The sequence below is a fragment of the Rhinolophus hipposideros genome (genome assembly GCF_964194185.1).
Source record: "Rhinolophus hipposideros genome assembly, chromosome: 2".
In the NCBI taxonomy this organism is placed as follows: domain Eukaryota; kingdom Metazoa; phylum Chordata; class Mammalia; order Chiroptera; family Rhinolophidae; genus Rhinolophus; species Rhinolophus hipposideros.
The window spans coordinates 62,078,194-62,090,654 of record NC_138048.1 but is presented as its reverse complement, the minus strand read 5'-3'; the positions used below and the strand labels follow the sequence as shown (position 1 = coordinate 62,090,654).

At 58.4% G+C, this 12,461-nt stretch overlaps 1 protein-coding gene across 7 annotated transcripts; it reads left to right on the top strand.

Moving 5' to 3' along the window:
- Window positions 1-1,145: 1,145 nt before the first annotated feature.
- On the top strand, window positions 1,146-12,445 carry VWA5B2 (von Willebrand factor A domain containing 5B2). 7 transcript variants are annotated; one of them, XM_081027701.1, is made up of 19 exons: window positions 1,146-1,305; window positions 1,413-1,557; window positions 1,636-1,806; window positions 3,629-3,860; window positions 4,028-4,185; window positions 4,734-4,865; window positions 5,103-5,227; window positions 5,619-5,774; window positions 6,206-6,606; window positions 6,698-6,809; window positions 7,307-7,492; window positions 8,356-8,527; window positions 8,620-8,933; window positions 9,473-9,662; window positions 9,763-10,119; window positions 10,914-11,051; window positions 11,146-11,229; window positions 11,309-11,529; window positions 11,615-12,445. In XM_081027701.1, exons 2-19 carry the CDS (start codon window positions 1,419-1,421, stop codon window positions 12,161-12,163), a joined length of 3,837 nt encoding a protein of 1,278 aa, XP_080883827.1. In that variant the 5' UTR covers window positions 1,146-1,305; window positions 1,413-1,418; the 3' UTR covers window positions 12,164-12,445. The 7 variants fall into 7 exon arrangements, with proteins under 7 accessions (XP_080883827.1, XP_080883826.1, XP_080883825.1 ...); XM_081027700.1 differs by having other exon boundaries at window positions 1,164-1,557; window positions 3,629-3,848; window positions 6,206-6,316; window positions 6,398-6,606; XM_081027699.1 differs by having other exon boundaries at window positions 1,164-1,557; window positions 6,206-6,316; window positions 6,398-6,606.
- Window positions 12,446-12,461: the final 16 nt, after the last annotated feature.

The following is a 12,461-nucleotide window of genomic DNA, read 5'->3' as shown; positions in this document are numbered from 1 at the left end:
TGGGAAGCCTAGCCAGGCCTGGGGTGGGGGGTGGTGATAGTGGGAAAGTGCTGGGGGGCTGCAGACACAGCAGCTCTGCTACTTGTGCAGGACGCCTCACTTCCTGAAGGACAAAAAGGGTGGGGCCTCGGAAGCTTTGGTCCCGCATCGATGGGGGGCTGTGCGGCGGCAGAGACGCGGTCCCTGCACTGCGGTGCCCTGTCTGGCTTCAGCGGCCAGCACTGGCGTGGAGGCGGCACCGCGCCTGAAGTGGGAGGGGGCTGGGAGAGCGCGGAGCCTCAGTCCCGCCGCAGCGGCGGGCGGGGCCGAAGCGGGCCAGAGGGGCGGCCTCTCCGAACGGGGGTGGGACTCGCATCCGCAGGGCCGACGCCCCTGCGCGGACTCAGAGCGGTCGCAGCCGGAGTCCCGAGTGGGCGCCCTGCAGGTGCGGCGACTGAGTGCTGCCCCGGGCGCAGAGGCGGCGTCACACACCGTGGTCCCGTCGTGGCGCCCAGAACTCCGCAGAGGGGGCGACGGTGAGGCTGGGGCTGCCCGCGGGGAGGGAACAACCCCCAGATCCTGCCAGCAGCATCCCCTGACAGCGCGGCTTTGCGGGGCGGCGGCGGCTGCAGCAGCCCCCCACTCCCAGATGAGCTCTGCCAGGGTGGGGAGAGGTACCCTGGACGGATCTCACGGACTCCCCCTACCCCAACAATTCTGCCTGTCTTGTCTCCAAAGGACCCCCTCCTTTCGCTTCCCTATCTCGTTCTTCCCAACCCAGCCCCCTCCACTCTGGCCTGCAGCCTGTCTCAGGGCCCGGGTCAGAGGGGGCGCGGGAGAAAGATGCGGCCCTTCGGCTCCCCATCCCACCCCGCCCCTGCCGTTCCTTGCTGGGCTAGGGGCACCCAGGAGGACGCTGGCCCTTTAAACCCTTGCTCCCCACGCAGAGCATCTTCCATCTCGCCACCCGCGCTACCTCCGACAGCTGGCAGCCGCGGGGAGCCCCGGGGGGCCGACAGGTACGGGGGTGGCGGTGAGGCCAGGGAGCGGGTGATGGAACAGCTGGGACACTCCGCCCCCACCCCCCGCGCGCGCCCGCCTGGGAGCCGGCAGCGGGACTGCGGGGCGCCCCGAGCGCCAGTTAATCATTAACCCTCCTCTTGCCGGGCCCCCGCGCTGCCGGGAGCTGAGCACCGCCCTGGCTTCCCAGGTAACGGGAGAGGATGCAGGTCTCGCCATCCCCCCACCTTCCCGCTTTCTTCCCTCCCTCCCCTCGCCACCGGTCGGCGGGGCCTGCACCTGGGATCAGCCTCGCGCCCCCTGCAGGTCCGGTCCTCCAGCCAGAGTTAGGGTCTCCCAGTGGGCTTTCCCCAGGGCGGGTGGGCTGCCCTGGGCTCAACCTGCGCAGTCTTTCATCGACCACCCTCCCCTAGGGCACCATGCCCGGCCTGTATTGCCCCTCCAGCTGGACGCCGCTGACCCTCACGGACTCTTGGGTTCGGGCCTGCGCCAACGGACCGTGCCTCAGCCTGCGGGCCCGGCTCACCTACCACAACCCGCAGCCACAGGCGGTGGAAGGTGAGGCCCGGCAGGGCCGCGGGGTGGTGGGCAGTGCGTGCCGACGAGGTCCGACACCGCCTGTGCCCTCCGCCCCAGGCGTGTTTGTGTACCCGCTGGCCGAGGCCGAAGTGGTATCGGGCTTCCAGGCGGAGGCGGCGGGTCGGCGCGTCTCCTTCCAGCTGCAGAGCCGGCGCCGCTCGCAGGCGGCTTGCTGCCGCGCGCTAGGTCCCGGGTTGGGGGCTCCGACGCCCCGCCGCTGCGCGCAGGGTGAGTCTGGGGCGCCCCCCCACCCCGCAAAGCCCGCCGCACTCCGGTGCCTGCGTCTCGCCCCTCCTCCCTCCAGTCACTGATTTTTACCCCCCATTCATTGATTCATCCCTTTATTCAACAGTTGTGGACTAGGCACGTGACGTGCATGCCAGATGCTGGGGGACTGTGACCTAGGCCTGACCCGAGGTTTTCAGCCAGGGAGGCAGACACAGCAGGCAGGCAGTCACACGTCCGTTTTCCCCTTTGGAGCTTTAGCTCCTGAGCCTGGAACAGGGTTTGGGTCACCTCCAGGTCCCAGCCTCACACTGCAAAGGGGCTCGGTGAGTGCTGGGTGAGGATGGAATCCCACCCCTGTGCTAGGTTTTGTGGCTTGTACTTCTTTCTTTCATTTATTTATTTGTATATTCATTTGATTCCTGCACATGGGATTTACCATCAAGGTGAGAAGAAGGACAGAATCCAGCTGTGTTGAGAGTTGGCATAAGCCCAGCAGGTAGTTAAAGGCCAGAGTGAGGAATGTTCCAGAAGGAAGTGGAGCCAGCATTTGGCTGGAAGGAAGGGTAGGATGAGGTGAAAGGCACCCCAGGCAGAGACAATGGTGTAAGCGAAGGTTTGGAAGTAAATTGTACTTGATGATGGTAATAAAATACTTTATTTTTATAGTGATTTACATTTGACAAAGCCCAGTCACTGGTATTACCTCATTTGAATCCAGAGGGATGTAATGCAAGTATTGTTCTCCTTTCCTCTTTTGTAGGTGATGAAAATAACAGCAGTGGTCTCTTAGGTGTTGGATGCTTTGCATATATTATCTCATTTATTCCTCACCATGACTTTTGAGATATTGTTATTATGACCCCCATTTTATGGATGAGGAAACTGAGGTTCCTCAAAACAAGAGAGTTACCAAAAGACAGAGTTAGAAGCTATGGAGCCAAGACTCAAACTGTGCTCTCTCCATTGTAGCAGGCTGTCCCCAGGCCTCAGCTGGCTGAGAAGGAAGCCCTTTTTTTTCTTCTTACCTTCCTCCCTTCCTTCCATCTTTTTCTTGCCTTCATTTATTCAGCAAGTATTTCTCAAAAGAGTGGATAAGTGATTATCCACTCTTTATTGTGGGAAAGTGAGGTGAAGTAGGGCTGTAAAGGTAGACTGGGGCCAAACCATGTAGGGCCTTGACTGCCACGGTACACATCTGGCCATTTTTCCTTTAACAGCAGTGGTGATCCGCACGACTCCGTCCGTTCCCAGTTAAACCTGTGATCTAAGTAAAATGGTGTGCTTGTTACGCAAATGCAGCTTTATGATCTCTAGTCAGTGTCCCAGCAGATTACTGCTCCTAAACTCCTCTTGGGTAGAAAATTCTAGAGCCACTCCTCGTAGGCAATGGGGAACCCCTGACTATTCATGAGCAGGGAACTTGTGAGCAGGGGGGGCCCAGGCTATGGGAGATGTCAGTCCACAAGGGAAGGTCCTTTACAAAGATGAGACCCAAGGGTTGACTGGATAGGTGCAGACAGGGAAAGAGGAGCAGAGGGTATGGGTCCAGGATCTTGGGGTGGTAAGGACATGCCCTGTTTTCTTCAGCCTTCATTAGCAGTGTTGTCGCTGCTCCCTTTCCTGGTGACAGCCAGATCCTTGTACCGTCTGCTTCTCTTCCTACTGCCATTCATCTCATGTCCCCTTCTGTATCATCGTTTGTCTCTCCAACCACACAAAGTCCCCCTTGCCAAGACTCTCCTGACTCGATGCTTGCCCCTGCCCCATCTTCCCGTCTCTTCGACTTCCAGCCCCGTCTGACCCCTTTTCTCACTCATCGTAGGTCATCTTGTCTTGGATCTGGCCCAGGCCCGGTCCACACTGGTGCTGCCCACCGGCCTCATCGCCCCGGCCGGCACCATGACAGTGACCCTGTGCAGCAGCCAGGAGCTGCCCTCAAGGCCTGATGGGGTGCTGCGTGTGGCTCTGCCCTCCGTGCTCACCCCGCTGGCCCCGTCAGGTCCACCAGGCCCCCCCAGATCTCCGGGGCTCTGTGACGACAGGTTGGGCCTATGGTGATTCTCTTCGTCCCTCCCTCGGCTTCTCTGGGTCTAGTGCGGGTGAGGGGGCTTTGGCAGGGTTCCCAGGGGATGAGCAGGGTGGAGAAAGGCTGGGGCCAGTCAGCCAGAGGGGCTAGGGGCCTTGGTAGTGGCCCGGTGACTCTCCTCATGCTCCCTTCCAGCCCTACCAGCTGCTTCGGGGTGGGCAGCCCTCAGGAGGAAGGGTTGGCCTGGGAGGAGCCAGCTGCTCCTCCGGATGTGTTCTTAGGCCCTGCCCGCTGCCCTGCCCCATACACCTTCTCCTTCGAGATGCTGGTGACTGGCCCATGCCTGCTGGCAGGTGGGTGCCCCACCCAGTATAGCTGACTGGGAAATAATTCAGGGCTGGGGGTGGGAGGAGCACAAGATGAAAAGAAGACAGGGACCTAAGACTTAGGAACCTCTGGTCTCACAGTAGGAGCGTCCTCCAGCCGCTTCTATATAACACACGCCCCTAGGTTTGTCAGTGTCATTTATTTATGTCCCATTCTACTCACCAATGGGAGGAGAGAGGCTTATAATGAGACCCATCCAAGTGATGAAATGGTGTTTCCTTGTGCAAGAGGTGGGCAACGATGCTAAATCAGCAATTGGTGGATGTATCACTTTTTGACCAGCCAGGAACAGAGCTGGGAATCTGCCTTCCAGCCCATGAAAGCAGGCCAATGCCCGCTTTTCCATTCAACCTTATAGACCAGGCTCTGAGAACAGAGCTAATCAGGTGTGATCCTTGCCCCCCACCCCCACCCCACCCCCATATACTGTGATCTGGGAAGGTGATGTTTATGCTCTTCGTACTGACCTGCGGGGGCGGAGATCATCACCCTTCCTTGCCTCTATGTCCCTCAGGCCTGGAGAGCCCCTCTCATGCTCTGCGGGCAGACGCGCCCCCTCACGCCAGCTCCGCAGCCACCATCTGTGTCACCCTGGCGGAGGGTCACCCCTGCGACAGGGCCTTGGAGATCCTGCTGCACCCTAGTGGTGAGAGACTGGGGAGCACAGTGGGCCCGCTCTGACCTGCTTCAGGACCACCTGGGTAGCATTGTTTTCAAGCATAGATTTCTGGGCCCCAAACCAGGCGGACCAAGTCATCTATGAGGGTGGGCCTGGTGGTACAGGGAGGTCAGACCTGCAAGGTCTTCCCGGAACAGTGGGTTTGGATAGTTGGGGTCCAGAGACAGGGATTACCCTGACAGAGCTGTGTCCTCTCCTCCCCAGAGCCCCACCAGCCACACCTAATGCTGGAGGCCGGCAGCCTGAGCTCAGCAGAATATGAGGCCCGGGTGAGGGCCCGCCGGGATTTCCAGAGGCTACAGCGAAGGGACAGTGATGGGGACCAGCAGGTATAGCTGCCTGGGGACATGACCAGGTCCCTGGCCTGACTGCTGGCTGCATTTGTGTGTGAGGAACAGGCGAGCAGACTCCCTTTGGGATGGGTGAGGTGCCTCTGGTCCCACTAAGACCTCTCAGTAGTGCCACCACCATCTAAGATGGGTGTTGTCACAGGAGGGCCCACGCACAGCTCCCTGGGATGTGTCTTAGAGAATGGGGGCTAAGTCTGACACAGGCAGAGGACAGCGACTTGCCTCTACTCTTGCCTTTGTTCAAATGACTGCAAAAATGCCTCTTCTGGGGGGAGTAGATAGAAAAAGTGTCCAGGGCTGGTACCTGCTGCCAGTCAGGTTGGCCGTGCACTAAGACCGGCCCAGAATGACTCTGGGATCCCATGTTCAGGTGTGGTTCCTGCAGCGACGCTTCCACAAAGACATCCTGCTGAACCCGGTGCTGGTGCTAAGCTTCTGCCCAGACCTGAGTTCCAAGCCTGGACACCTCGGCACAGCGACCCGGGAGTTCCTTTTCCTGTTGGATGGCAGCAGTGCAGCACACAAGGCCTGTGGGGGCACAGTGTGGGCAGGACCAGGGGTTGGGCGGGGCGGCGGTCTGAGGTGGGCTGCAGCATGCGCACACACACATTCTCTTTCTCATACTCGCACAGACATGTCTCTCCCAGATTCCACGAGCCTCTCTCATACATAAAGTTATATTAAGTCACACCTAATCCAACACCCACGTACCATATATACTTCCCGAGGAACATGCACAAATGTCTCTCATACACACTCAGAATCTCCCTACAGCCCCAGGTTCTCACTCACAGGGTTTCTCACACACAGTCTCACACACACGGCTTCTCCCAGACTACTTGATCCAGACCTTCATTTTACACACGGCCTGGAGAAGGCAGGCAGTTGATCTGCTATTCCTTCCTCTCTATCAAGGCCCATAGGCCTGACTCACGCTGCCTTCCCTGCTTTCCCCAGGATGCCATTGTTTTGGCGGTGAAGTCACTCCCTTCCCAGACGCTCATCAACGTGGCGATGGTTGGCACTTCAGTGCAGCCCCTCTTCCCTGCGAGCCGGCTTTGCAGTGATGTGAGTGTGGCCCAGGGATATGAAGGCCCTAGTGGAGATATTGTAGCCCAGCGTGGCCCAGCCTGTTCCTTTTCTCTCCAGGACACTGTGCAGCTGATCTGTGAGAATGTCGAGACTCTGCAGGCTGCGGACGGTCCCCCAGATGTGCTGGCTGCGCTCGACTGGGCCATGAGGCAGCCCCAGCACAGGGCCCACCCTCGGCAGCTGTTCCTGCTCACTGCTGCCTCACCCATGGCTGCCACGACCCACCAAACTCTGGAGCTGATGAGGTGGCACAGGGGCGCAGCCAGGTATGGCGTGTGCAGAGACAGGTGTCTGAGATTGACCCCAGCCCCCAAGAGGCTTCTTCTGAAGGTCACAGCGCTTCCCTTCCTTCATCAGGTGCTTCTCCTTTGGGCTAGGGCCTGCCTGCCACCAGCTGCTCCAGGGTCTGTCTGCCCTCAGCAGGGGCCAGGCCTACTTCCTGAGGCCTGGGGAGAGGCTGCAGCCCATGGTGAGCCTGAGCCTGGGGCCTGTTTTCCATCCCTGGAAGTCCTCCCAAGTTACAGAGTCTGAAACAGAACCCAATTAGGTCATGGGGTCTCCTGGCACCCAGACCAAGACTTCTCCCCCCTTTCAATCCCTACTCCCTTGAGAAGCCAAATGGGAGGAGCTGCTGGTGCTGCTGTGGGGTGCTTCAAGGAGGCTAAAGTGGGGGGGGCACAGCCTCTGATCACCCCCCAGTTGTGTCCTGGTACTGAGTCATATCTCTGATAAATTGTGCCTCATCCATGTGGCACAGCTCAGGCTAGGAGACAGACCGAGCCCTGAGGACTGAACACTCAGTCCCCTCGCTTTTCGCTATCCCCACTCCTTCACCTGACCCAGCCTTTGCCTGCTCCCCTCAGCCAGAGGCTGGGCAGATGGCATCAGGGGAAGAGCAGTCTTCCTACTCTCAGCTGTGTGCCACCTCTTTCTCTCCTATGGCCTCTCTCTGATCATTCCTCACAGCTGGTGCAGGCTCTGCGGAAGGCATTGGAGCCCGCTTTGAGTGACATCTCTGTGGACTGGTTTGTGCCTGATGCAGTGGAGGCACTGCTGACCCCCCGGGAGATCCCAGCACTCTACCCTGGGGACCAACTGCTGGGTTACTGCTCACTCTTCAGGGTGGATGGCTTCCGGCCCCACCCCCCTGGGGTAGGCCTGGGCTGGGGTTTGGGAGGTGGGCCTGGAATAGCTGAAGCCCCTGAATCCCTTCCAAACCCTTCTTTCATTTCCTGTGCCAAACCCTCCTGCTACCCCCAAGCCTCCTCAGAGACCACGCTGGGCCACCCAGGGTGACTGCAGCTTGCCCCATCAGGAGGTCTTCTACTGAGTTGTTCTGTAAAGTGTGTTGCCCTTGGCTTTTGCCAAAGTTCACTCAAGTACAAAGACACAGAAAATAGCTCCAGCATTTGCTGTGAGATTTTGTCAAAACTTGCTCATTATTTCACACAGTGCCCTACAAACAGCACCAGCCAATTATTTCCTGAAACATTCAGGGATAGAGGGAGCAGAGTCTAGATGAAATCTCAGATCCCACTTCTGCCATATACTGGCCATTTGATTCTGGGCGAGTCAAGCTTAACTTCTCCGAGCCCATTTCCTCATACTGATTTTTTTCACAGTGTCGTAATTAGAGGTCATAATGTATATGCTCCTGATAGGATATGTGACACATAGTAGGCGTCTGAGAAATGAGAGTTGTTTTTATTATGAAAAGCTTTCTTTCTCCAAAAGGACTAAGCATGCTTCCTCCTTTTTGATCACGAGAGCTCTATAATGGACTATTTGCCTTTTTGCCTGGTTGCCAGGAAGCTCAGGGCCAAACCTGAAGCTCAGCTGCACTAGCTCTATTAACCCTACGGTTAGCATGGGTTTGCTCTTTACTTAGTACTGGGCTTTCATTTCTGGTTTATTAACTTTATTGCCTCTTGCAATTAGCCATCTTAAATCCTGTTGGGAAAGAGGTAGCATATAACTACAATCAGGTTTTCCCCCCAGTGACTATCCCTCTCTAGGGCCAAGAGCCTGGCTGGCAGAGCTTGGGTGGCTCTGTGTTCCCATCCCCAGAGGAGGTGCCATCTGCCACCAGCCCTGGCACTGAGCCCACTGGCACCTCAGAGCCACTGGGAACAGGCACTGTGACAGGAGAGCTGTCCAACCCCTGGGCTGCGGGGGACTCGGAGCGGAGTAAGTGTTGGGTTCATGTATGTGACTGTGCCGGAGGAGGAATGGGTAGTGGGAGAAGCCAGGCCTGCGGTCCATTCTCCTCCCTCCACCAGGTGTGGATGCTCTGACTGACCCCGTCACAGACCCTGGACCCAACCCCTCTTCCGACACAGCCCTATGGCGCCGCATCTTCCAGTCCTCGTACATCCGGGAGCAGTATGTGCTCACCCGCTGCTCTGCCAGCCCTGAGCCAGGCCCAGGCTCCACAGGCAGCAGTGAGTCCCCCGGCTCCCAGGGCCCTGGCTCCCCTGAAGGAAGTGCTCCCCTGGGTCCCCCTTCTCAGCAAGGCTGCCGAAGCCTGGCTTGGGGAGAACCTGCAGGCTCCCGATCCTGCCCGCTGCCTCCACCCCCGCTGGCTCCAGTCAAGGTGAGATTCAGTCCACACCCGTTTACCATATAGCCAGCCAACATTTGCTGCCCATCTGCTGTCTGCCACACGTTGTGCAGTGGTTACTGTTAACTCTAGCTGAAGAGCTAGATGGAGAAATCTATAATGAAGATACCGCCCGACATTCGGTGATGAGCACAGGAACATGGTGTCAGGGGGCTCAGAGTCAAAGTGACTAACCCTGTCCGAGGGCGTCAGGAAAGCAAGGGCCTTACCTGGAAGAATAAGGAGAAGTGAGCCAGGCAAAGCGGGAGGCTACAGGAACAAAAACAGACAAGCAACGACCTTAAGTGAGAAGTAGGGTGTGGAGAGAAACGCCTCTAGGAAGGGGACAGAAGCCCTAAGGAGCCTGGCCTTTCTTCTAAGGGTGGTGAGCAGCCATTCAGGGTTTCAGACAAAACGTCGTGTGTGTGTGTGTGTGTGTGTGTGTGTGTGTGTGTGTGTGTGTGTGTGCGCGCGCGTGTGATGGCCACGAGCTCTACATTCCTTGACCAGTGGACCCCACTTGTCTCATGCAGCCTGGGGCCTTAAGTGCTGAGGTGCTGGGCCGTCAACGCAGAGCGGCTCTGGCTGGCCGAAGCCTCTCATCACCCCCCGGCCAGGTGAACCCAGTCCATGGCCACCCCCGGCACCCCTCTTTGGGTGCAGCACCAGATGGGTCAGGCCCTGAGCCAGGGCAGCAGCTGGGAGCAGGCCTGGATGACTCAGGTAAAGGTTGGATAGGGAGCTGGATTCTGACGCCAAGAAGGCCTTGGGGAGGTGGAGCCCAGGGCACCACACTTTCCCTGTCCTGCCATTGTCTCCTCAGGAAACCTGCTCTCCCCAGCCCCCATGGACTGGGACATGTTGATGGAACCACCCTTCTTGTTCACGGCTGTGCCCCCCGACAGGGAATCGGGCTCCCCAGCAGCGCCACCACCTCCCCAGCCTCCACGCTGCCATGTGGTGATCCGGGCCCTTTGTGGGGAGCAGCCTGTGTGCTGGGAGGTGGGTGTTGGACTAGAGACACTATGGGGGACTGGGAATGATGGCTCCCTGCCTCCATCACCCCCTGAAAGAGAAGGTGCTTGGGACCAAGCCCTCCATCGGCTGACAGCAGCTTCCGTGGTCCGGGACAATGAGCAGCTGGCTCTCCGAGGAGGGGCTGAGACCATGGCTGACTGGGGTGAGTTGCTGGTGGGCCCACTCAGCGCCCATGGAGCCTGAATGGGGCAGTGGCCGGGGTGGGTGTGTTGGATCGCTCTATACCGCACCTAGTCACAAGTTGAGGTGGTTCACCCACATTGACAATAAAAAAAAATATATTAAGCAGGGCAATGGGAAAAAGAGGGATAATAAAATGAAAGGGGTAATGAGGTTTTATTAAAGATACACAGCACCAGGTTATGTGCCTTTGCAAACATGGGACCCCAAATCGGCAAGCTTCTTAGCAGCCAACAGAGGCAAATGTGACCTTGTAATGATGCACACGCCCATAACATTTTTAAAAAGCCTATTTTAATAGAAGACTATTAAAATCAAATAAAGCTAAAATTTCAGTTCGTCAGTTGCACTGGCCACACTCCAAGTGCTTACTAGTCACATGTGACTAGTGGCCACTGTCCTGCAGATCCAAAAAGCATTTCTGTCATCACAGAAAGTTGTACTGGCAGTGCTGAAGTGAGTGGATGGAAAAGGCCCCAGTCAATGCTTCCTTCATGGTGTCCAGAATGTTGAATTTCTGGGTAGCTAGGGGGCCTAGCCTTGCTGTGAGTTGAGGGGTTCTGCCTAATCACTTCTTGTCCAAGTTGGGGAGTCTGAGCTAGTCCTGACCCTGAGAAAGGCTCCATTCTGTTCAAAAGTGGACAGAGGGAGAAGCTATGGGGAACACTGAGATTTTTTTCTAGAAAGCTCTCTGTAGAGGGTGGGCGATAGGCGTGCACCCCCTCCTGTTCAGCATACTGCTCCGTGGTTGTACAGGCCATGCCCGGAGGTCCTGGCTGCGAGCCATTCAGACAAGCAAGGTCAGCTCTGCCCCCTCCTGCTTCACCTGCCCTGTAGCTGTGGACGCCACCACGAGGGAAGTCCTGCCCGCAGCCCTGCAGGTGCGGAGCTCAGGTAGGGTCCCTCCCTGATCACCTCTCAGGTGCTGGCCCTCACCTCCCTGGCCACCCTCTTGTACAAACCTCAGCCGTCTTCTGTGCCCCTGCAGAACCAGCCGAGTCCCCAGGTACCCCTTCTGCTTCTCCTGGCTACCTAGATGCAGCTCCTCTGACCACAGTTGTCCACTCTAAAGGTAACACTCAAATTGGGGGACGTGGCAAGGAGCAACTGAGCGTATCGACCACCACTGGCACTGATTAGCTCCATTGCAGGACTTCAGGGCGGCTCCCTGGCAGGCAGCTCGGACGCAGACCAAAATGGCAACTGCAAGTCTGCTTTGTGGGACCCTGCAGCCCCCACCGGCAGTTCTCATCGTCTGCCCCCCCAGCCTTCCTCTAGGCTCAGCCTGGGCTTTCGGAAGGCCAGAGGCCCTAACACAGGCCAGATCAGTGACCACAGCAGTGAAGGAAGCGGCCACGACTACCTGCCCTTGGTGAGGACTCGGGAGGTGGAGGGTGGCGTTGCCAGGCCAGGGCGCTGTCTCAGCTCGCTTCTCCCCCCACCTCCTCTCTCCTCAGGTGCGACTGCAAGAGGCGCCCGGCTCCTTCCGCCTGGACGCACCCTTCTGCACAGCGGTGCGCATCCCACAGGAGCGACTGTGCCGCGCCTCCCCGTTTGCGGCGCACCGCGCCAGCCTCAGCCCTACTTCGGCCTCATCTCCCTGGGCCCTTCTGGGTCCTGGTGTTGGCCAGGGCGACAGTGCCACAGCCTCCTGCAGCCCGTCCCCCAGCTCAGGCTCCGAGGGTGCCGGCCAGGTGGACAGTGGGAGGGGCTCAGACACCGACGCCTCGGAGGGAGCAGAAGGGCCGGTTGGGGCCGACCTGCGGGGCCGAACCTGGGCCACAGCCGTGGCACTCGCGTGGCTGGAGCACCGCTGTGCCGCCGCCTTTGGCGAGTGGGAACTCGCAGCAGCTAAGGCCGACTGTTGGCTGCAAGCACAGCACTTGCCTGATGGCCTCGACCTGGCTGCCCTCAAGGCTGCGGCCCGGGGCCTCTTCCTGCTGCTGCGCCACTGGGATCAGAACCTGCAGCTGCACCTGTTGTGTTACAGCCCAGCAAACGTGTGAGGGTTGCCCATTGCATGGGCTGCCGCCCCCAAAACACTCAAGTCACTGCCACCCAGGGCCGGCTTTTCGGTGCTGGGAAGGGGTAGGTTGGTGACAGCCTGCTCCTCACTGCTTCTCCTCCCCTTCCCAGAATCCTCTTGCCCCCACAGAAAGTGCCTGCGTGTGCTCTCTCCTGCTCCTCCCATCCCCCACCCCCTGCCTGTTCCCCTCTGAGCTCTGCAGTGCAGGAAACGGAGAGAGCCACAGTCCCTGCATCCTATGCAATAAAGTGCCTCTTAGGACTATCTGAATATGTTCT

What these genes read in the sequence shown, in the direction of transcription:
- VWA5B2 (XM_081027701.1), top strand. Translation starts at nt 1,419, where the DNA reads ATGCCCGGCCTGTATTGCCCCTCCAGCTGGACGCCGCTGACCCTCACG. An exon ending in GCAGCCACAGGCGGTGGAAG is followed by an intron (nt 1,558 to 1,635) that starts GTGAGGCCCGGC and finishes CCTCCGCCCCAG; the next exon opens with GCGTGTTTGTGTACCCGCTG. An exon ending in TGGCACAGGGGCGCAGCCAG is followed by an intron (nt 6,607 to 6,697) that starts GTATGGCGTGTG and finishes TTCCTTCATCAG; the next exon opens with GTGCTTCTCCTTTGGGCTAG.